A 22,638-nucleotide genomic window follows, 5' to 3' on the forward strand; every position below is an offset into this window, starting at 1 on the left:
ATGTAGAGGGTTTGGTCATGGAAGCTTTTCTGCCAAAAACTGGGTCTGAGAGGGAAAGGAGGATGGTTGCAGATAACCTGGTGGCCAAGTGTTTCATTAATTTCTTGCCAAATATTCATTTTCTGACTAAGAGTAATCCCTCCTCAAAGAATGTATCCTGATTATTTCTCAACAGTTTAACATAACCTCCAGATCATCTGCCTCTTGTGTAGGACAAACATGAGTTCCACATAAATTTGCATTTTTAGCCCAAATACATCAATTTATAAAATTTCTGGGTCATATTTTTATTGCATTTGTCACTGTCGTTAAGTACCTATTGATGGAAAAATTGATGTCTTGTTATTTCCTCTGCTTTTTATTTTTAGCCAGATTGAAAGACAAATATAGTAAGTACAGCTTGTTTTCAAATTCGGATCAACAATAAGTAATTATGACTCTTTATTTTTGATCTGAACGATGGTCTTTTCCAGGGGGAGCAAAAATGCTTCATCTGCGACTCGAGATTTCCGTATGACCCGTACACCCAATCCCGCAGCCACACCATTGAGAACGTAATTGCAAGTTTTGAACCAGAGAGAGAAAAGAAATGGTGGCAATCGGAAAACGGTATGATTGAGTTCCTTTCCAGTTTTTCATTTCTCTACATTTTTAATAAGATGTCTTTCGCTCTGTATGACTGTAACAATTTCACAGCAAGGAGCCCTCATGGAACAGCCTCCACCGAGAATGGAAAACCCTGTATAAGAACAGACTTGATTTTCATTTCAGGAAAGGTTATTGTCCTCCAGAGAACTCCGTGTATTTTAAGCACCTAACTCCAAGCGCTTCACTTTTTCCATGTGCAGGAAGAAAATATCTGTGCATCCTTTTGTTCTTTGTAAAAAAAAAAAAAAAAAGAAAAGAAAAGAAAAAAGAAAAAATAGGACACTTACAAGGTGCTGGTGAATGAAGACTAATATAAAACACACTGATGTACATGGAATTAAGGATGCCCGGGGAAAAGCTGAGAGTTATCACCACATGCTTTTTCCTTCTGCAGCACATGCAGGGAGAGAGAAAAAGAACATTTCATTTCTTGCTGCAAGCCAAATATTTTCATATAAAAATTGAATTGAAAGGATAGTTGGTACTGACTGACGGTCTTTCCTTCCTAGATTGGCGCTCTTCTCTGTTCATGAACAGCTGTGGTATTGAAGCTTATATTGGCCCTGAGCACCCTCATTTCTGAGGTGCCCCGATCACGACCCAACTGGGGATTCCTCACATCCCACCCCAGCCTTGGGCTTTCCGTGCTTGAATGAATGTAGGCTGGCTCACTCATGATGGCTCCTCTTTAACACCTGTCGGGAGCCCTCTGCCCACAAAATGATTCCATTTGCCACATCTCTATATGTTGTACTGGGGCTACAGTCCCTCTATCCTCTTCAGACACCTAAGCACATTTCCCACGGGGGATCTAGACCATTAGGGGAACACGGGAATAAGCATAATGTATCGGATCATAATATATAGGGCAAGTGTAATATGAGGCTGTTTTTCTGTGCTGTCCATTGGAAAAGCATGTGATTGGTGTCTACTAAAATGCCAGCTCATTTTGGATCCCAGTTATTGATCCCTAATTGGGCTCTCCTTAGTGCACGGGAGGTGGCTTTGCCATAGCCACCTGCCTTCATTGATGCCATTTTTGCTTAACAGCTGGTTTTTTTTATTTGAGAGAGAGAGAGAGCACAAGCAGGGGGAGGAGCAGAGGGAGAAGCCAACTCCCCACTGAGCAGGGAACCCAACACAGGGCTCAATCCCAGGACCCTGAGATCATGACCTGAGCTGAAGGCAGGTGCCCAACGGACTGAGCCACCCAGGTGCTCTGCTTAACAGCTGTTTTAAACCAAATGTCCAGCATTTGTCCCACATCTCCTCACAGAAGGAGTGGCCCCTCTGACTTGGTTTGCATCGAACAAGTGTCCTCAGTCAAGAACTTTCAAGAGGGGAAAGGAGATCTCCTTTCTAGAAAGGGTGAGGAGCTCTTGACCCGGAGCCAGGAATGGGGCTGCCCTCTGAACAGCAAACCCTCTTGAGTGATTCACCCTCAAACAAAATGCCTCCATTCACTGCAGCCCAGTTCCTGCTCTCAGAGCTGCATCATCTGGTCCCAGAGCCCCTCGCCACATGCGCTCCTGCACATTTACAGCACGGATTATCCAGACTGAGATGAGCTCGAGGTGTAAAACCATTCCAGATTTCTAAGACTTCATTTGGGAAGAATGAAGCATTGTTAATAGTTAAAAGAAAGCATTATTATTTTTTTTTTAAATGTTGACCACATGTTGAAATGAGACTGCTTTTGATATATTGGGTTAAATACATTAAAATTAGTTTCGCCTGCTTGTTTGTACTTTTTTAAGTGTGGCTGTTAGAAAGTCTTAAATGACCCATGTGACTCCTATTCCGACTGAATAGTCTGCTCTAGAGCGGTCAGGGCTTCCGCTCCGTCCAGACTGGGGCTGAACCTCCACGTCCAGGCTGGAGGAGAATGGCCGCTGACTATCTCAGTGCAAAGTCCTGGCCAGGATACTTCTTTCTTCTCCTCAGTCACGGAGGAGCCACAGATCCTCACTCCAAGGGGAATATTTCAGGCTGTGTTTTATGCTAAGTGACGATAAAACTAGTCCAAATGATTATTAAGCAGCTGCTGGAAGAAAAGTGTACGTCAATTTTTACCAGGCTCTGGCTCGCTAGCTCATGGTTACGCACAGTCAAGAGGTGAGTTCCAGGATATGCGCCCCTGCCTTCCTATGGGGACCACCCTGAAGTCCCTTGGTGGGATGTAATACTTCCATAAAGTGGCCGTGTGCACTGCCACTGTAACATGAATGTGGGCACGATCTGGGTAAAACCTATATTGCTCTCCAATACACCTTCTCCTGTGCATGGAGTGTTACAGGAAGCCACTGGACCAGACCAGGAAAGAGTGCGGGTCCCCATTTATGTGATTTCAAAGGGTTTTATTCCAGGCAAGCCACAAGGAGGGATTAATGTGATAAATAGGGGTCTCTCAAAATCACTGATTTTCTTCTTTCTGGATTTTTCTTTAGGTCTTGATCATGTCAGCATCCGATTGGACCTAGAGGCATTATTCCAGTTCAGCCACCTCATTCTGACCTTCAAGGTACAGCTGTGTGGGCTTGCTGCCCCCTCTACTTACCTACCAAATGCTGGGCTGGCCTGGGATTTCACTTCCTTCCTTTCTGGCAGAGCACAGAAGACTTTGGAAATCTCTACTCAAGCTTTGCCATTTGGGTTTTGGTTCCTGAGTGGAAAACAAAACAAACAAAAACAAGCAAAAACAAAAACCCCACTGCTCACTAATTAATCACTTAGATGGTCAACCAAAAAAAAAAAACAAAAGAAAAGAAAGAAAGAAGTCTTACAAGATAGAGCAGAAGCTATGGGGTGATAGGGAGTGAAGAAAAATCATTTTCACAAGAAAAAGGCAGGAAGTGGAAATTATTTAGGGAAATACAGAAAGGCTGTGATCAAAAGAGGCATAAAAATGAAAGGGTCTGTACTAAGGATAGTTAGATGCCAGAGAAATCCTGTGCTATAGTCATTCCCAAATCATTCATCAAAATTCTAATTTTGTGGTCAGACCAGAAGCTGACTCATGGTAATAAAATATGAAAATAAAATAAAAAATAAAAAAAAGCCCCACAAGTGTTTGCCCTCAAAGGGCTTACAGTCTAGTCAAGGATACAAACATACATAGAGATTTAAAATCAATATAAGATGGTACGTGCAGGAACTGACGTATGTTCAGAATGTTGGTGGGCTCCCTAAGGAGGTGAACTCCTTTGAGAAATCGGAAAAAGCTTCCCGGTAGATTTTGGAGGATTTTGCCAGAGAAAAGTATTCTCGTTGAAGAAAACCACATGCAAATCACTATAAAATATCAATCCCATCGGCTTTTTAAAAATGGACATGCTCTCCTTCTTCAGTGAGTAATTCACACAGTCCATACACATCTTTTAAACAGAACCAGATTTGAGGCAAAGTATATGCCCGCGAAAGCTTGCCCACTGACTGGAAAGAGGTTTCTGTGTGTTCATTGCATGATAGATTTTCAAAGATACAAATAAAGTTTGGGAAATGGGGGTTAGGAAATACAAATGTTCAATGTGAAGCGGATAACGAAATCTGCCTGTGTGAAGCATTACAGGTTTACCTCATGTTTTCCTAGACTTTTCGGCCTGCTGCGATGTTAGTTGAACGGTCTGCAGACTATGGGCACACCTGGAAAGTACTCAAATATTTTGCAAAAGACTGCGCTGCTTCCTTTCCCAGTATCACATCGGGCCAGGCCCAGGGAGTGGGAGACCTTGTTTGTGACTCCAAATATTCGGATATTGAACCCTCCACTGGTGGCGAGGTAGCCTCTCCTTTCTTGGATTTCTCAGATAGAAATTAAACCTTTTTTCGCTACTGTGGTTCATTTAAGTGTAAACAATTTAGGTAGTGTTTACTGAAATAGAACCCAAGCTGTTGTTTTTTAAAGAATGACTGTGTCTAAATTGAAATGAGTCCTGCATTTGTTTCGAACTCAGATAATTAGTAAATACCTTATAGGAAATAACTCTGCACGGGGCGCCTGGGTGGCTCGAGTGGTTGAGCTCAGGTCTTGATCTCAAGGTCATGAGTTCAGGCCCCATGGAGCCTACTTAAGAAAGAAAAATAATTGTGCACATGAGTGCCCAGCTGAGGGTGAGTGGGGATTGAGACCCGAGGCTGGGCGCTGGAGGCACAGGGCCCCCAGAGGAAGGAGCATCTGTTTCTAACCTTTGCGGTAGGCTAGCGGCAGCCCTGGTTGAGCTGTGTTCTCTCCATGCTCAGTAAACCCTCACCCACCTGGAATCTGCCAGGAGCTTCCTCTGAGCAAAGCTGGTGACTGGCAGAGGGCCGGGGTAGGAGTGTGGTTGGGCGGTATTATTTTATCAGGTAGAATGAAAGAATTGGTGGCAGAAAGCAGCTCTAGAATTCCCTGGCAGATCCAGATGGTTGATGATTTGCTGAACTGTGACCCCAGCCCTCCACCCCAACCCTGGGCAGGAGCTGTGAGCGCTCCTGCCTTCATGGACCCCTTGGGCATAAAGAGCCAGAGTGACTGTTTAAGATCGTTCATTCATTTTCGTTCTTGGGACATCTCTTCATGTGAGAACCCAAAGAATAATCTGTCTCCTACACCAGCAGGAGAGGCAATGGCTCCAGCCTCTTGTAAGGTCAGGATCTCTTCTTTGAGAGTGTATTTAACAATGCTATTTTTGGTAAAACACTTGTATGCTTACCTATATTTGTTTTACAGGTCGTTTTAAAAGTTCTGGATCCCAGCTTTGAAATAGAAAACCCTTACAGCCCCTACATCCAGGGTATGAATCGCACTCCATTTTCACCCCAATTCCTTTTCTGAAATTTCACGTTCAGCCTTCTCGTCACCGCGTGTCCACGGTACATTAAGGGGATGTCGTCCGGGAGAGTGCCTTGACCTGGTGCCACCTAAGTGCGCTTTGCTCTGCTGTTTTCCTTTCTCTAGACCTGGTGACATTGACAAACCTGAGGATAAACTTTACCAAACTCCATACCCTGGGGGATACGTTGCTGGGAAGGAGGGAAAACGGGTCCCTTGATAAGTACTACTATGCTGTGTATAAGATGGTCGTGCGGGGCAGCTGTTTTTGCAATGGCCATGCCCGCGAGTGCGGCCCGGCGCGCGAGGTGCGGGGAGACGTGTTCAGCCCGCCCGGAATGGTGAGTTCCTGAGCAGTCCCAGAGGCCGCTGGCTCCCTTGTCTGTTCTTCACTGTGCTGCTGCTGAACGTAGATCAGACTCTCCACAGGGGGGTCCACCCTCGAAGTGACAGCTTTGTGTGGGCGCAGGTGTCGTTCAGCCTGGCCTTGTGGACCGGCAGGGGGCGGGGGACGGGAGGGCTTTGGTTCCCCGGCCAGAGGTTCTTGTGGATTCTGCTACAGATGAATTAATAAGCAGCATTTATCATTTATGATTTCAGGGGAGCCCATCTTGCTCCCTTTTAGTTTTATTTGGTTTTTTTTGGGAATGGAGCTTTGGTGGCAAGGATGCATTGTCCCACAAAAATGCCTCAAAGGTCTCTTGTGTGAGAGAGCTGTACTCCATGCCAGGGTGTTGGACTAAACTCTGTCGCTGTCAAAATGGCCACTCCAAGTGACGTTCTTGCCCTGGGAAGGACTGTTCCTCACACTGATCTCCTCCGTGCTTGGGATGAGGCTTCAAAGAGTGATGTGGTAGAAGAATTGTGTTTTTACGCCGAGTCCTGAGGGTGTGTCCACGAAATAATTTCAAACTGTTCGCCACAATCAGACAAGGCAACATGGCCGAAGCTCCTGCCCTTTCCCTGTTGCCTCCTCACATTTCCCTAGAAATAGAACTTCTCTCTTTGAACATGGACATACAGGGCATTTTGGGGAAAAACCAAGAGAATCACACATTTTTCTCCAGTTTCTTTCTGTTTTCTAATTCCCTCTTTTCCCTTATCCCTTATGTTCTTCAGCCACCCCCTGCGTGCGCGCACACACACACACACACACACACACACACACACTCCCCATCCTGTCTCTCCTTGTGCTGCTGGCTGCAATATGTTGTCTTAAAACTAGAATTCAGAAATGCCAAAAAATGTAATTGTGTTTCCCGAACATCTTAAATTTTTTTCCGAAATTTAAGAGCTGGCTAAGCTAATAACAGAAGATAGTCAAGGCTGGTGCTATCACCAGCCAGAAACACTAAGACCCAGAGAGGCGCCAGCCTGCTATCTCATTTTCCACGTAACAAACCCAGCATCCTCCAAGCAAAGCCCTCTTTGCACACCATGCAGGTTCACGGTCGCTGCGTCTGTCAGCACGATACAGACGGCCCGAACTGTGAGAGGTGCAGGGACTTCTTCCATGACGCTCCCTGGAGGCCAGGAGCAGGCCGCGAGGACAGCACATGCAGAGGTATGTGGAGAACGTTCTCAGCCTGGAGCCGGTGTGCTCTGTACTGCCTCAAAGACCATTTAGTTCATTTCGGTGGGGCTGCAGTTGGCAGGGCTGATTGTCTTGTGGCTCCCGGCTCCTGCTGTGGGATATCCTAATGTTTCCCATGGCCTTGCAGAGAAGAGTACCAACTTCGCAAGCCTTCACACCGAACACGAACGTTAATTCACGCACCGAAACAATATGCACGCCATGTGGTCCCTTTCCGGAGGAAGGGCAGAGTCATAGAACGGCAATCTCGGTGGGGACAGGGCCGCTCCAGCATCTGATGACCACTGTATGGTTCAGAGATCCCTACTGTTTTCCTGAAAAGTCACACATTTCACGAACTGGATCTTTTTTTTTTTTTTTAAAGATTTTATTTGTATTTGACAGAGAGCACAAGCAGGCAGAGTGGCAGGCAAAGGGAGAAGCAGAGTCCCCGCTGAGCAGGGAGCCTGATGTGGGACTCGATCCCAGGATCCTGGGATCATGACTTAAGCCGAAGGCAAATGCTTAGCTGACTGAGCCACCCAGGCGCCCCTCATGAACTGGATCTTAAACACCTGTGTCAGGAGAGATGAGGACAAGGACCAAGTCTGACAGGCTATTGTATTTTTTGTAGAATATTTAGACTAATAAGGTAAAGGGTTTTCTTGTAAGGTGTTCACGGCCTCTGAATTTTGATTAACTTCCATACAAACTTGTTACTCAGTTTCTTTTCCCAGATTGGGGCAGGGGATAGATGTGAGGGAGAGTGAGGTGACTGGAAGAGCTCTCATGCAGACATCCCATCCATGAGAGTCACAGTGGGAAGACCCAGCAAAACGGAGCTGAGATTTTGCTATTTACAGGGAAACCCCAACAAGGCACACAGCACAGACTTTACTAGCAAGGCAAAGTCCTCTTCCTCTCTTGCTCCGGCTGAGCCCCAGATGGGATGGGAATGACCTATAGCCACCCTTCCAGCTCTTCGGCCCATAGAGATGGAGAAGCAGGTGGGGGCCCAGCTCGGACATCTTATCTGAGGATCCCTGGGCTCACAGAACATAGGATATAAAAATTCAAGTTTACAAAGCCTAAGTCAGTGAAAGTATTCTCTACTGGAAAACAATGAAATTGTATTCTAGGCCTTCTGGATCACCCAAATGATGTACTTTTGTTTATTTTATGTAAAAAATATTAAAGGCAGGAAGTATGTTTTACAGAGAGTATATGAGCAGAATCAGAGCACTAGAAAGATCCTTTCAAAGCACCTGTTTTCATCTGTGTATACTGGGGCGCCACGGTGGCTCAGTGGGTTAAGCATCTTTCTTCCACTGGTCGTGATCTCAGGGTCCTGGGATCGAGCCCCATGTCCAGCTCCCAGCTCAACGCTGAGTCTGCTTCTCCCTCTCCCTCTGTGATCTCTCTTGCTCTCTCTCTCTCAAATAAATGAATAAATACCTTTAAAAAAATAATCTGTGCATAGTCGGTTTATCTCTAATAAGACGGCAGAGTGGCGGGAGATAGAAGGCACAAGGGCTGCGGTAATTGGCGCCAGCACAGCCGCTCGGTGTCCCCCAGACCTTGGCCAACCTCTCATAACCCCTCTCCTTCCTCAGCTTGTCACTGCAACAGCCACTCTGACCGCTGTCACTTCGACATGAGGGCGTACGTGAGGAGTGGCGGCCGCAGCGGGGGCGTGTGTGAAGACTGTCGCCACAACACCGAGGGGCAGCACTGTGACCGCTGCAGACCCCTCTTCTACAGGGACCCACTCAAGGCCATGTCCGATCCGTACGCGTGCATCCGTGAGTCCCCAGCCTCCGGCCTCTCTGTCCCACACGCGTGAGCCAAGGCTGATGGAGAGGCCTCCCTTGGGCCGCCAGCCCCCCGCTCGGTTTTGCAGCATCCCCAAAGTGCCCGATTTAGGGGCCGGGGGGCTCATGAAAGCGCTTCAGCTCTAAGAGCTTTTGCTCTCAGCACGGTTTGGGCCAGATGATCCGGGTCCCTCCTGGTAGCCCTGCGGCAGTGGCCGACACTGGTGAATCAGGAAGCTCTTCTGGATTGAGCCAGGAGGGGGCGGGTGGTTTCAGAGGGTGCTGCGGACCCCTGAGTGTCCTGGAGGTCAGCCGGGGGTCGTAGCTAAGCACAGGCCACCCGACTCACCGTGGCCGGCTGGCTTCACTTGGGGTGTTTCAACTTCGCCGTGGCGCCAAAGCAGTGGACATTCCCTAGAAACTTACTTCGGATTTAGAACTCGGATCTTTCCCTGGGCTAGCCATAAGGGGCTGACTCTCTCTCCTGTTGCTGGCCCGGGCCTGCTCCCAGTCAGCGCCGCTGGTCAGGAGGGTCAGCAACCAGTAATCCCCCACAGCCATTCTGTACCCGCATGGCCATTCTGTTTTCACTTTCAGTACAGTAGTCAGTAAATTACATGAGACGTTCAGCACTTTATTATATAACAGGCTGTGTGTTGGATGATTTTGCCCAACTGTCAGCCAATGCAAGTGTTGTCGGCACTGCTAAGGCAGGCTAGACTAAGCTGTGATGTTTGGTAGGTTAGATGTACTAAATATGTTTTCAACTCAAGAAACGTTCGGCTTAATGACGGGCTTATTAGAGCCCTGCCTTAAGTTGAGGAAGATCCATAGTCAAATTGGCTGCAACATTTATCTGGCTGTAGACAATTCAATTTTGCTGATAAGATGCATGAGCTAACATTACCTTGCTGCTGGGGCCTCCTCTTCTTCTCCTCCTCTTCCTCCTCCTCCTCCTTAAAATTTATTTATTGACTTGAGAGAGAGAGAGAGAGAGAGAGAGAGGGAGACGGGGCAGAGGGAGAGGGAGAGAGAGTCTTAAGCAGACTCCATGCTGAGCCTGATGCTTGGCTCAATCTCACCACCCTGAGATCATGACCTGAGCCGAAACCAGGAGTCGGTGGCTTAACTGACTGAGCCACCCAGGCGCCCCACCGTGCTGCTTTTTTTGAATCTTTAAAAATCATTCATTTTGTCTTTAATCTCAGCTTTTAAAAATGGAATATCTTATGCATATAAAAATAATAGAAAATAATATAATAAGCACCCTTAGGCCCACCAGAAGCCTTGCCAAAACGTATCTTACCCTATCATCTTCAGGACCTTACTAAAACACTACAGACGCTGCTAGGGCCCCAGGCACACACCTGTCCTGTTCGTTACCCTCCTTCCTGGGGACAAACTCACATATTTGGCAATTATCATTGCAATGCTGGCTTTCACACTTTTATTTGTTCTTGTATAGAAACAATATATGTTGGCATGTTTTCAAACTTTAGATAAATGGTATCACACTGTATGTATCCTTGATTATTTTGTTCAACATTATATTTTTGAGATTTGTCCATATCAGGTAGCCCTCAGTCTCCAGTTTTAGTATCTGTATGTAATATCTGTATAGAGCTCTTTCTTCCTCTAAATATGACCAAATCTATTTGGCCGTTTTTCTTTTGATGCTTCAGAAAACATTCTTGTGTATGTGGCCTTGTGCACATACACAAAACCTGTCCTTAAGAGCCATACCAAGAAGGGGAATTACTGGACCATAGGGTGTGCACTTCTGCAAGTCGACTACATGAGACCACATCATTCCCTCAGTGGGGGTACCAGTTAACACCCACACCAGCTGTGCGTGACTATTCCCATTGCTCTGTATCCTGGCCAACCCTTGGTTTTGTCACACTTCAGTTTTTGCTAATGAGAAGTTATCTCATCATTATTTTAATTTGAACTTCCCTGCAGGAACGAGACTAGAGCGAGACAAGCCAAGCACCTAGGTCCCAGCACTTCAGGAAGGACTCTCTGTCTCTCTCCACATGATGTAAGCACGGGGTTGACACCTGCCATTTGCACTAACCTGGCAGTGAGCGCCTCCTGAAGTTTTGTGCCCCAGGCACCTTGCTTGTCTCGCTCCAGTCCTAGCACTGCTCTCAATTGCTGCATAGATAAATCCTCCAACTTGATTTTCAATACCCAGTGCCAGTTCCTGGGTCTGAGATTTTACTCTACTTGCAGACTGATGAGCTTGTTACTGTTTCACGGATATTGGTGGCAGACATGAAACTCCCAGGTGAAGACAAAGGACTTCATTACCCATGACACAGCAAGCAACAAGATGCTTGTATTGGTGTATGTTCCCATGTCCCCAAGCCCTGAGTCCCTTGGGGCAATTCAGAGGGTGCCTGTTGGATCCCACATACCTAATGAGTTTATGCCACAGCCAAGGAACACTGAGCTTGGGGGATTCATTGCTTTTATCGCAAGGGGAAGCATGCCTGTTCTTCGTCCAGGGGAAGAGGTTACCTCACCCCTCCAGGTAGCTTGCTGAAAATGCAACCTTGAGAAATGGCCCAGGTGAAGAGCAGTCAGGGCCTGACATTATTGGCACACTCAGCAAAAACGTTTGAATGCCCAGGGCCCATGGAAGTTTGCCTCTCCCAAGACCTAGAAATCCTGCTTCTTAGGCAATATCATCAGGATCTTGTTATTTTTTGGGGGGGAGGGGTTTGCTGTAAAATTACAACTTCAAATTATACTGCATGATACATAAAATGAAGTCATATACAGAAGTAATTCATAGCCACCTGAACGTATACAGCATCCTAGATTTCAAACTTTAAATCCTCATAATATAGGAAAAGCATAAATGAAGTTTTTGTTCTGATTACTGAGTAGGTACCTGACTGCATAACATTTTCCCATGCATGACCTGTTTAAAACTGATACAAAGAACTGTATTCTTAGAAAAAATATTTCTTTAAATCAGTGTCCTAAGTGTCCTACATTTTTTTTTACCAGAATCTATAATCCATCCCCCACTGTCTTACACACACATGTGCACGCATACACACACATGCACACACACACATTTTATTAATGTTTTAAACCCTATTCATTTATAAAAGAAGAAGAAATTGCTCTCTTAGGTGGAATCAGGGGAAAATATTATATTTTGAAACAGATAATCTAGGAATCTAGAAAGAGACTGGAAGTAACTAAGCTAGGTAGTCACGTTAACCAAAGTTTTGTTCCTTAAAAACCACTTTGTGTTGGTATGCCTGGGTGGCTCAGTCTGTTAAGCATCTGCCGTCATGATCCCGCATTGGGTTCCCTGCTCAGTGGGGAGTCTGCTTCTCCCTCTGCCCCTCCCCCTGCTTGTGCTCTCTCTCACTTGCTCTCGCTTGCTGTCTCTCAAATAAATAAATCTTTTTTAAAAAATCACTTAGAATTAATGATGGCACTTCTAAAGGGAACTAAGAAAACTAGTACCAGATATGAAACTAAGAAGTCGTTCTTTATTAACAGGGAGGGTTTTTTTTTAAGGAAAGGCAAATGAGGAGCTTGTGAAAACAGCTTTCATGAGACTCCCCAGTTTCCCTAAGCACATGTTTATGTGTGTGGGAGTATAAGTGTACAAATGGCATTTATTAAGACTGACCAGCAGTCTCATATAAATTTTCTCTGAATTGTCCTTGTTTGAGCCTAAATATTTACGTAATCAGATTCCAGGCCTTAAGAGTTGACTAATTTTAAGTCTTCTGTGGTTGAACACAGTTGAATGTGATACGGGAAAAGACACAAAGATTTGGTAGATTCAACCACTGATAATGTGAGTTTGCTGGGGTTAAGTTGTGTGACGCTGAGAACGTTTATTGGGCTTCTATCCTAAAGGCCATGACACAGGGTTATTTCTGCATAAGGTAACTACCCACTCACCCACATCCCTTCCCCAAAGGATACTTCTGTGCATAATTTCATTATATTCTGGAGCTCAGTGCTGACCCTCTGGCGTGTCTCCCAAATAAAGCTGACCATTTTCCTTTTGGCTACTTCCAAAATGAGTAGAGTTTGTTCCTTCCTTTCTAGAAGTAAATGTGTTTAATTAAAAGAAAATTCCACTTTTCCCAAACTAAACAGAACCAAATGCTGTTTTTCCATAATAAGATTTTATTACTAGTCACAATCCAGTAACAGTTGAAAATTGAAAGAGTCTGTCAGACAACCACATGTTTGCTTCAGTACCCCAAACAACTAGGTTTTTTCCACCAAACTCACTAACCTAAATGGGTGTTATATAAACATACGTAACCTGGCTTTAGATGGAGGGGTTTGCTTTTATTCATCTAAAGTAAACCTGTTTATAAATGTGAACATAATTGTTTCTTAGAATCAGGCTATTCATTTTTTAAAATCTTTATTGCGTTCCTTAGAAGTGGCATTGCTTGGAAACACAGCTCCACAAGGATACGAGAGACCCTGGTGGTCATGTGATGTCTAGCAGCAGACTTGTCCTCTCTATGAAAGCCACGTCAACTGCTGTGCCAGCCTCTCCTGGACACTCCCCCTCAAAAATGAGGGGGTCCCTGCTCTACTGGGCAGCTCTGTCAGCTCTTTCTTATCGTCAAATCAAGCTCTGCCTTTTGTCACTTCTCCCCTCTGGAATTAGTCATACTATCAGCATCCTTTTTCATAGCGTACGCCTTCCTGTAGTCGTTCTAGGTTCTGCTGAACAGAAAAGGGGGTGGGGTGGGGGTGGGGTGGTGCTTTTGTTGTTCCTTTGCTATAGGTGACTGTCTCATTTTGCAGAATCTCTTCATCCAAGCTTTTGCCCTGCCAGCAGATTTCCAAAAACAAAATGGTGATATAAACCTTTCTTACTGTTCTCCCCCTTTTCTTTCTTATAGGTTCTCCTTCCAGGATGAATTAAAGAGAACAATGGCACTTATCCTTATTTTTCTGTGGTGGGGAAGGGCAGACGTTTTCTTAACCAGATTTCAGAGATTTGGTAGACATTTTATGTAATGTTTTTTCTCCTACTCTCTCACTACCCTGGATAATATATATGTGTGTGTATATACACATCATGTATTTGTATATTTGTGTGTGTGTATATATATGTATGTATTTGTATATTTCTTAATAGCATCCCACACTTACTTGCCTCTAGACCTCATTCTCACCTTTGGAGTCTTTTCTTTTTATCTTTCTTTTATTGGGGTGAAATTGACATAACATTAACCATTTTAAAATGAACAACAGTTTACTAGCACTAAGTTGCGCAATCAACATCTCTACCTGGCTCCAAAACATTTTCATCACCCCCCCAACTTAATCAATGTGTTCTTCACATCCAGTTTTCGTAATAGCAGTCTTCCTCTGATCTTCTTACTTTAGAATCACTTAAAAGCCTTTTTAAAAATATATACATATGTACATATGTATATATATGTACATACATATGTATATACACACATATATATAGTATGTATGGAGTTGTTCAACATTTTCCAAAGCCCAAGATCTGGGAGGCATTTCTGAATAGCCCTCTCCCACTGGTCTAGTTGTTTAAACGTATTTAATTATTTAAACAAAATAAAATAGTTATAGCGTGAGTAAAATGCTATGTTTATATCTCAAGTTTCCCAGTTTACAATTAACTGAGATAATGTGTGTCTGTGTCCCCAGCTTGTGAATGTGACCCGGATGGGACCTTATCGGGTGGCATGTGTGTGAGCCACTCTGATCCTGCTTTGGGGACTGTGGCTGGCCAGTGCTTGTGCAAGGAGAACGTGGAAGGAACCAAGTGCGACCAGTGCAAGCCCAACCACCACGGGCTGAGCGCTGCGGATCCTGTGGGTTGTCAGCGTAAGTCGGCAGCGGCGGTCTGCCAGCCCGGATGCGTTTTAAAGCTTGGGGCTGTCTCTGTCAGGCCTAAAATTCAGACATCGTGAACAACCAAGGTATTGCCAGCCCGTGGGTTTTCTAAAGTGGTGCAAAAAAACCTCCCACAAATTTTAGTAAAGTAGTGGACGTTTTTTTCTTGGAGATTAGCTGAGATTATCATAAGGTACCAGTAGGGGGCGCTCACATTTCCCCCCGGGGCAAACCTGGGAAAATGCCAAGAAATTTAATGCCAAGTTGCAAAACCTTTAGAAAAATGGTCTCGACTTGGACTCTCTTATACAAATTCGTTAAATTACATTATGCATTTATGCATAGATTGATGACTTCTTAAGTAATCTACAGGTGGTGGTTTCTTTTCTTTTTCCTTTTTTAAAATTACTTTTCCCCTTTCTTCTCATACCTCCCCTGGAATTGGCCCTATATTCTCTGACAAAGAGAAGAAAAAAAAAATTAAAGAGCCAAGGGAGAGGTTGAGGGGAAATAGAAAGAACATTAGAGTTTTCTGGGGCCAAATGGGGAGACCCTTGGCTCCGGGATCACAGAAATTTAGAGCTGCCTGGGGTCTCATAGAGCCGCAGATTCCCCAGGGAATCCTGGGTGAATAATTGCCCTTTGGTAACAGCATCATGCTCTGTATTTTTGCCCATGTAAGGAACCGTAGATTATTTGCACGTTTAGAGAGCAGCATGCAGAATCCTACCTTCTTCTGGAGTTTAATGGCAACATTAAATTCCAGGATAGCGAATTATATAGTCAAGCGAATTCCCATCACACCTCTCATCACACCCAAGTGTTTCCCCTGGTTCAGTATTGACCTGTTGCCCTCCCAGAATAGGCCAAATATTTTTTTTTCTTTTGTAACAGCTTCAGTGAGATATAATTCACATACCATACAATTCACCCTTTGAAGTACAATTCAGTGATTTCTAATCTATTCAGAATTGTGTAACCACCACTATAAGCAATTTTAGAACATTTTCATTACCCCAAAAAGAACCCCTATACCCTGCTTCTGGCCATATACCCAAAAGATTGGAGAGATGTGTACACTCATGTTCTTAGCAGCATTATTCACAATAACCAAAAAGTAGAAGCGATCCAAGTGTCCATCCACGGATGAGTGGGCAAGAGAAATGTGGCGTATACATACAACAGAATATTCTTCAGCCTTAAAAAGGAAGTTCTGATACATGCAACAGCATGGACGAACTTTCAGGAGATTAGGCTCAGTGAAATAAGCCAGGTACAAAAGAAAAACTGCTATATGATCAATCCCCTTCCATGAGGTACCTAGAGCAGTTAAGCCCACAGAAGCGCAAAGCACTGGTTGCCAAGGGCTTGGGGGAGGGAGGAAGGGGTGGAGATGTTGTCTAATGGGCATAGAGTTTCAGTTTTGCAAGATGATGAATCGTGGAGATTGGTTGCACAACAGTGTGGCTGTGTTTAAAATGGCAAATTTTATGTCAAATTCACCATAAGAAAAGAAAAGAAGCCCCATAGCCTTTAGCTACCACCTCCCCACCCCCTTTTCCCCCAGCTCCAGGTAAGCACAAATCTTTCTGTCTGTATAGATTTGCCCATTGTGGACGTTTCATGCAAATGAAATCATCCACTATGTGGTCCTTTGTGACTGGCTTCTTCCCCTTAGCATCATGCTTTCAAGGTTCGTCCATGTTGTAGTATGTGTCAGGTTTCATTACTTTTTATGGCTTTACAGTATTCCATTGTGTGGATACTCCACATATTATCTCTCCATTCGTCATTCGATGAACATTTGGGTTGTTTCCATGAACAGTGGTTTTTCCTGCAGGGGAAATGTGTATCTTGCTCTGGTAGCAAATTTCTTAGCCTTCACAACAAAAGCAGGACTCAGGGATGCCTGTGCGTAGCAGAGAAAGAGAAGGGAGACAATGAAAAGAAAACATAACAAGGCAGTAAGAAAGAAGTGAGAGAGAAACATTAGATGTGTCTGCCAAAAATGGAGCCATCGATAACAACCTCGACCGTCAGAAATCCTTGCCCTGCGTGAAGCAAGCTGCCCCCACCCGCGGCATCACGCGGGGTAACTGCCAGCTGCCCCTGCTTGCACGATTTCTACTTCGTCTCCTACTAATCGCCATCCAGCACAACCGCACGAGGGCTCTGGAAGGGTCTGGCCCTGACTTTCCTGGGTGGGGTTGCACGCACTACAATAATTGTGCGACCAGGCAGACAATACGCTGGGCAGGGCTGGCTGCTCTGTGTTTTTGGGGCCACCCGTTTTGCTCAGTGTGGGCTCTTTAGGACAAGAGTGGGGTCAATAAAAATGAGAATAATTGTGTTTGCCGTGCTTTCAGCCTGCAACTGTAACCCCTTCGGGAGTCTGCCCCTCTCAACCTGCGACGTGGACACGGGGCAATGCTTGTGCCAGCCGTTTGCCACGGGACCACACTGTGAAGAATGCACCGTATGTGTTTGCCTAGGATTTCCCTTGTATGTCGTTGCTCCGATTTCTAATGCCCTTGCCTAGAAGAGACCCGGTCTTGTTAATTGCTTTCCTTGTCCTGATACATTTCAGGCCTCCCTGGGAAAAGTTGTTTACGCTCAGAAATCAGCAAACACTAGAAATCAGCCCCCACCCTTCTAGAGAGAGCCGGTTGTTAAACCTTCACCAGTGCACCAACTTTTACCAAATTGGCCTGAACCCACCCAGGCACCAATGTCAGAGGTGTTATACGCCGTTCTCCCCCAAGTGCCAAGCAGTTTAGAATGTGACAATTTAGCTGCTCCCCTCTCTCCACCCGCCAGATCTAGCTCTTGCATGCAGTCCCTTTATCACCCCTACCACTCCTTGCCTAAAAAATATTTTGGATGAGCTCATTTCAAAAAAACAACAACAACAAAAAAACCAACCCCCCCCAAACCACAGATTTACATGTATTATAGATTATGTGGGAAATAAGTTCCTGAATTTTTCACAGACTCTGCTAAACGTATGAACACGTGTGTCTAAAATTAGTGAAAGAAAACCTTTCTTATGCCATAAGACATGTGTCATGCAGTTAGGGAGTTCAAATCCAACTTGTCCCTTTGTTCTCCAATCTTGGCAGCCACCATGGCATTTTAGAAAGAAAAAAAAAAAGCTTAACCTAATAAAAGAACAGTGACCTTGATGTGTCTGAAGAAATGTAGCTGATAAATAAGAAACATATGCCTATTACAACATAGTTTTGTGCTAACATTTTAAGTCATTTTACTGAAAACATATGAGGATGGGGCACAGGAGGTGGGGAAAGAAAGCCGGGAAGTATGTAGGAAGAGGGAACTCTCTAAGACAGGGCAGGTGACCCAGAAATTATGAAGAAAGGTGAGCCAGGCCAACTCCGTGGCCGTGAAGGGAAACACGGAGAAGGAAGCAGGGCTGGTTGATGGGATCAGCGAAGACATGACGTCAGATGATGGCCGACAAAACTTAGACTCAGGCTGCCACTGTGCAGTTAAGGGGCTTGTGTTTGCCAAGAGGAGAATAACCGAGCAGGGGCCGCCCCGTGGGGGCTTGTCCGTTGTGGTGAGCCCACGCATCCGCCAGGGACCCCACTTCCTCCTGTGTCCAGTGGCGCCCAGGATCTGTGCAGAGCTGCCCCACCCACCCATGCCAGCACCCCCGGCCCAGGGGGAGTTTTCACAACCACATCCTCAGTGAGGCCGGTCATGGCACTTGTTTTTGCCTGAACTGAAGTTTTCGTTTTGGGAAAAATATCAAAAGTCTGTTCCTGTGTTTTGTAACAAGTTAGGTCGACTTTTAATGTTTAAAATAAATCTTTTTGAGTAAAATCAGGCATAAAATTTTACCAAGCTGATGGAAAAAAAAGGTATATTGATACTTAACAGACCCATTTCCAGCAAAAGTGCCATGCTGATTAAGACCTTAATTTTATCTGAGCATGTTAACTTGAGATCTGAGGGGGAGGTATTTTTTTTTCGAGCATTTTATAGTAAAATGTTATTAGACTTAAGAACTAGTTGTTTGTATCTCACCAGCTGCTTATATTGAATAAAGGTCAAGATGTTGCAATGATGAAAAAAGTCTCGAACAAAGTTGACTCTCTCACAGAGTTTATTATGCCAAAACAGCTTATTTATAAACAAGTGAGCTACTGAACTGTGATATCCAACTAAGATCTCAAAAGCAGCTTGATTGATTTTTTTTTTACCCCCAAATATTTTAGGGTTGTGGAGGTAGAAATCCCTAGGGATTTTGTGGTAAGGGAACCTATTGGTTTTACAAAAGCAGTTGCAAATCGGCTAGTTGAAGACCTTCTCCCCAGACCGGTCTTAAGTAACTCAGCGGGAGGCTAAATTGGTGCTTTCATAGGACCCAGTAGTTTCCACCCCATCTGACCTTGGAGTTATCTGCAGTCAACCCGCCTGTCCCCCTCGTTTCAAGCCCCAGAAATGGGAGATATGTGTCCTCAAAGATCATTACCAAGTGCACAGGCAAGAAAGGCTGGGTGATGGCCCAGGCTGTGTGGCTAGTTGACGTGACTCAACTGAACTGTACCGGCTTTACTGTGACGCTTCAGAGCAGCAAATCTCTTCATAGCTGGAATCGGCTGAGCGGTTTCTCTTTGTAGGCTGGATACTGGGGACTGGAAGACCACCTCCATGGCTGTTCTCCCTGCGACTGTGATATTGGAGGTGCTTATTCCAACATGTAAGTCAGTCAAATGAAAGACAAAATTCTGTGGCTATGGTCGTCACTCACATTTCCACATAAAAGCACATTTTATTCTGATAGGCTCGTAGCATTGATGATGGGCTTTAATTCCATGACAGGCAAAGGGCATTGAACAGCGATGATCTTGAAACATTAACTACAGCCCAGTTGATTTATTTTGCTTGAAATATTCCTAAGGAAGAGAGAAACAGTTCTACTCCCTGGGTACCCTGGGAGGTGGTAGGATGGATGCCTCGTATGACTTGACCTGCCTAAAACACCAACTTTTGCCACCCTATAATGAGAGGTCCTACACTCCTTTTTGCAGTCTTTAGAGCAGAATCAAGGAAAGAAGTGGCTACTTGGGTTTCATAGATCTGAATTGGCTTTTCATGACCAGATACATAGAGCCCATGGCCTCCTAACCTCCTCCTCAAGACAACTGATTGATCTATTCAAAGAGTGGGTCCAAACTCAGAAGGGATTGAGCTCAGCATTCCCATGCCTTCATTTCATACCTGCCCCCCCCCAACATTTGTGCATGATGGATTTGTTTTTCCCCAGGTGCTCACCTAAGGATGGGCAGTGTGAATGCCGCCCACACATCACTGGCCGCCGCTGTACTGAACCAGCCCCCGGCTACTTCTTTGCTCCTTTGAATTTCTATCTTTACGAGGCAGAAGAAGCCACCCCACTGCAAGGACTTGCGCCTTTGGTGCGTATTTCATTTCGTCTCCTTACAGATTTGATTTGATGGTGTGTTAGGACATACATACAACACGCCCTTGGGATCATGGGTAAAGTACCCGGAAAAGAATGGTCTTGCCCACATGCGCAGATCGGGTAGAGTTTAATTTATCATGGAACTAAAGACTGGAGAGATTCTTGAGGACAGAGTCCGCATTTTATTTAATCTTTGTAGTCCAATTCTAGCGCAGAGCCCTGCACGTAAGTGGGAATTGGATTAAGTTGTGATTTCACTTTGCTCTTTCAATATGCCCCTCAGATACCACGAGTTTATTGAGCATCTATTGTCTGCCTTCCCCACGACACCATAAACCATGAGAGAGAAGGATAGATGTGTATGCCATTCACCATTGTTGCCCTAGTGCCTACCACAGTTCCTGACCCATGGTAGGAACGTCAGAGATCTCTGCTAATGAATGAATGAATGAATTAGGTACCTGACAGAAGTGGATGCTATGTTCTCTGGCCTCCTGAAGCTGCTCTCAGATTAGCAGTTCTCACTGAAGGCAGCCATGTTCACTGGAGTGTGTGATTGCAAATGTCACTTGGCAGGCTCCTTCGTTTCCTACAAGTCACAGTCCCGTGGGATCTTTTTCCTAAACGTATTTTTCTAAAAGTCTGGTTAGAGGAGCAGACACGCACATGTAGAATGGTTAGAGAAAATACAAGTTAGACTCCTGTGACATTCTCAAGCACGCGATGCCAGCCACAGGCAGGAATGTGACGGGAAAAGGTAATGCGAGGTGAAAGTCTCAAGGAGAGAAAGCATGTGAAGGTCGGTTCTGAAGACAGGATTTGGATAGAAAACGGGGGAACTCATCCAGGTTCCAGCCATGAAGTCATTGCCTGAGATCTCTTCTTTATCTGGACACTGTTGGTGGGAGGGATGAAAGTGCCCCATAAGAGGCTTGGAATGTTCTCTTTTACTGACTGGAATTCGGGCAGGGGGCAGGGGGCAAGGGGCAGGAGGCTTTCATTATCCCTACCTTACACTTACAACCATGGTGGGTGGAATCAAATGTAACAATTCTATGTCCGCATTCTTTGCAGTTTTTAATTTTGTCTTTATGATGGTGACTGGAAGAAAAAAAACCAACTTTGGGAAAGTCATATTGGTATTTATAGTTAGGCTGTAGCTATTGTCAAATAATAGGTAATATATATTGGTCCCTACCCCTGGTTCTTCGTACAGAGCTCCTAACACCCGTGTAATCTTCTGAGTGATAAGGACACTAAGAACATCTTTTGTTTCAGTATTTGGTCTTTGACCCTGGCTCCTAACACAGAATGCCTAAATCCTTTGGAATTTCCTGGGTGATAGGAGTATCTTTTGTTTTAATCTGGTGACTCCTGATGGGCTTCTGGATGGGAGCTGGTCTCCAGAAAGACCCAGCCATGATTAGAAGCTTGGAATTTTCAGTCCCACCCCTCACCCATTCTCTGGGAAGGGGAGAGGGACGAGAGATTGAGTTAATGATCGATCATGCCTACGTGATAAAGCCTCCATAAAAATCTCCAAAGTATGGGGTTCAGAGAAAGTCCATGTTGGTGAGCACATCTGTGTGCCAGGAGGGTGGTGCACCCCGACTTCAGGGACCAGAAGCTCCTGCTTCCAGGACCCTCCCAGTCCAGTCCTTGCTCTATGTATCCTTTCATCTGGCTGTTTATCTGTATCCTTCATGGAATCCTTTTTTGTATAATAAACCACTAAACATAAGTGTTCCCCTGAATCTTGTCAGCAACTCTAGCAAATTATCGAGCTCAAGGAGCGGGTCGCGGGAACCCAGTTTATAGCTGGTTGATCAGAAGTACTGGTAACAACCTGGATTTTCTACTGGCTTCTAAAGGGGGGGGCAGTCTGGTGGGACTGAGCTCTTAACCCGTGGCATCTGACACTAAATCCGGGGAGATGGTGTCAGGACTGAATTATAAGACACCCAGCTGGTGTCGGAGACTTGGTGGATGTGGGAATGAACCACACGTTGGCATCAGCAGTGTTGTGAATGTGATAACTAACAGTTTAACAGTAGAGGGGACACACAGGGGTGTCTTTCCTATACAACTATAAATACAACCGTTCCCATCGTTTTAGATGAGAAAACACAAAACAGATGTAATTATCTAGAGTAGATGGGCTGATACGTAACATTTATTCCCTGTGCACCACGTGGTGTGTGCTGACAAGCCATGAAGTGGGATCATATCCTGTGCTGATACTGCTCCAAACTGTGAGGAACGTCCGAGGCGAAGCCTTGCTCCTCTCTCCATGGCTTTAAGAAAAAAAAAAAAAAAATCAAGGCTATAGAACGGTCTAAAGGGCCAGGAAAATTGCTTAAAGAATTGGAAAGTCATGTATGACAAAGGAAAGTAAATTCAAGGTGGAATTGATGCTAAGTGTTTTAAAAAATAGCAGCATGAATAATTTCCTCTCCACTAAAAACATGATGCT

At 45.0% G+C, this 22,638-nt stretch overlaps 1 protein-coding gene across 2 annotated transcripts in view; it reads left to right on the top strand.

Moving 5' to 3' along the window:
• The window catches only part of LAMB4 (laminin subunit beta 4), a 101,532-nt gene that overhangs the window by 18,814 nt on the left and 60,080 nt on the right, over nucleotides 1–22,638 (top strand). The window contains exons 1-11 of one of the 2 annotated variants that reach the window (XM_034666338.1): nucleotides 386–609; nucleotides 3,096–3,169; nucleotides 4,238–4,426; nucleotides 5,357–5,420; nucleotides 5,585–5,799; nucleotides 6,902–7,022; nucleotides 8,645–8,833; nucleotides 14,528–14,707; nucleotides 17,083–17,192; nucleotides 19,360–19,439; nucleotides 20,007–20,157. In XM_034666338.1, coding sequence (XP_034522229.1) covers nucleotides 4,256–4,426; nucleotides 5,357–5,420; nucleotides 5,585–5,799; nucleotides 6,902–7,022; nucleotides 8,645–8,833; nucleotides 14,528–14,707; nucleotides 17,083–17,192; nucleotides 19,360–19,439; nucleotides 20,007–20,157 — 1,281 coding nt within the window. In that variant the 5' untranslated portion in view covers nucleotides 386–609; nucleotides 3,096–3,169; nucleotides 4,238–4,255. Of the gene's footprint in view, nucleotides 1–385; nucleotides 610–3,095; nucleotides 3,170–4,237; nucleotides 4,427–5,356; nucleotides 5,421–5,584; nucleotides 5,800–6,901; nucleotides 7,023–8,644; nucleotides 8,834–14,527; nucleotides 14,708–17,082; nucleotides 17,193–19,359; nucleotides 19,440–20,006; nucleotides 20,158–22,638 lie in introns of those variants that run through there. The other variant, XM_034666331.1, reaches the window with a different exon arrangement.

The sequence above is a fragment of the Ailuropoda melanoleuca genome, chromosome 1, assembly GCF_002007445.2.
Source record: "Ailuropoda melanoleuca isolate Jingjing chromosome 1, ASM200744v2, whole genome shotgun sequence".
Classification (NCBI taxonomy): domain Eukaryota; kingdom Metazoa; phylum Chordata; class Mammalia; order Carnivora; family Ursidae; genus Ailuropoda; species Ailuropoda melanoleuca.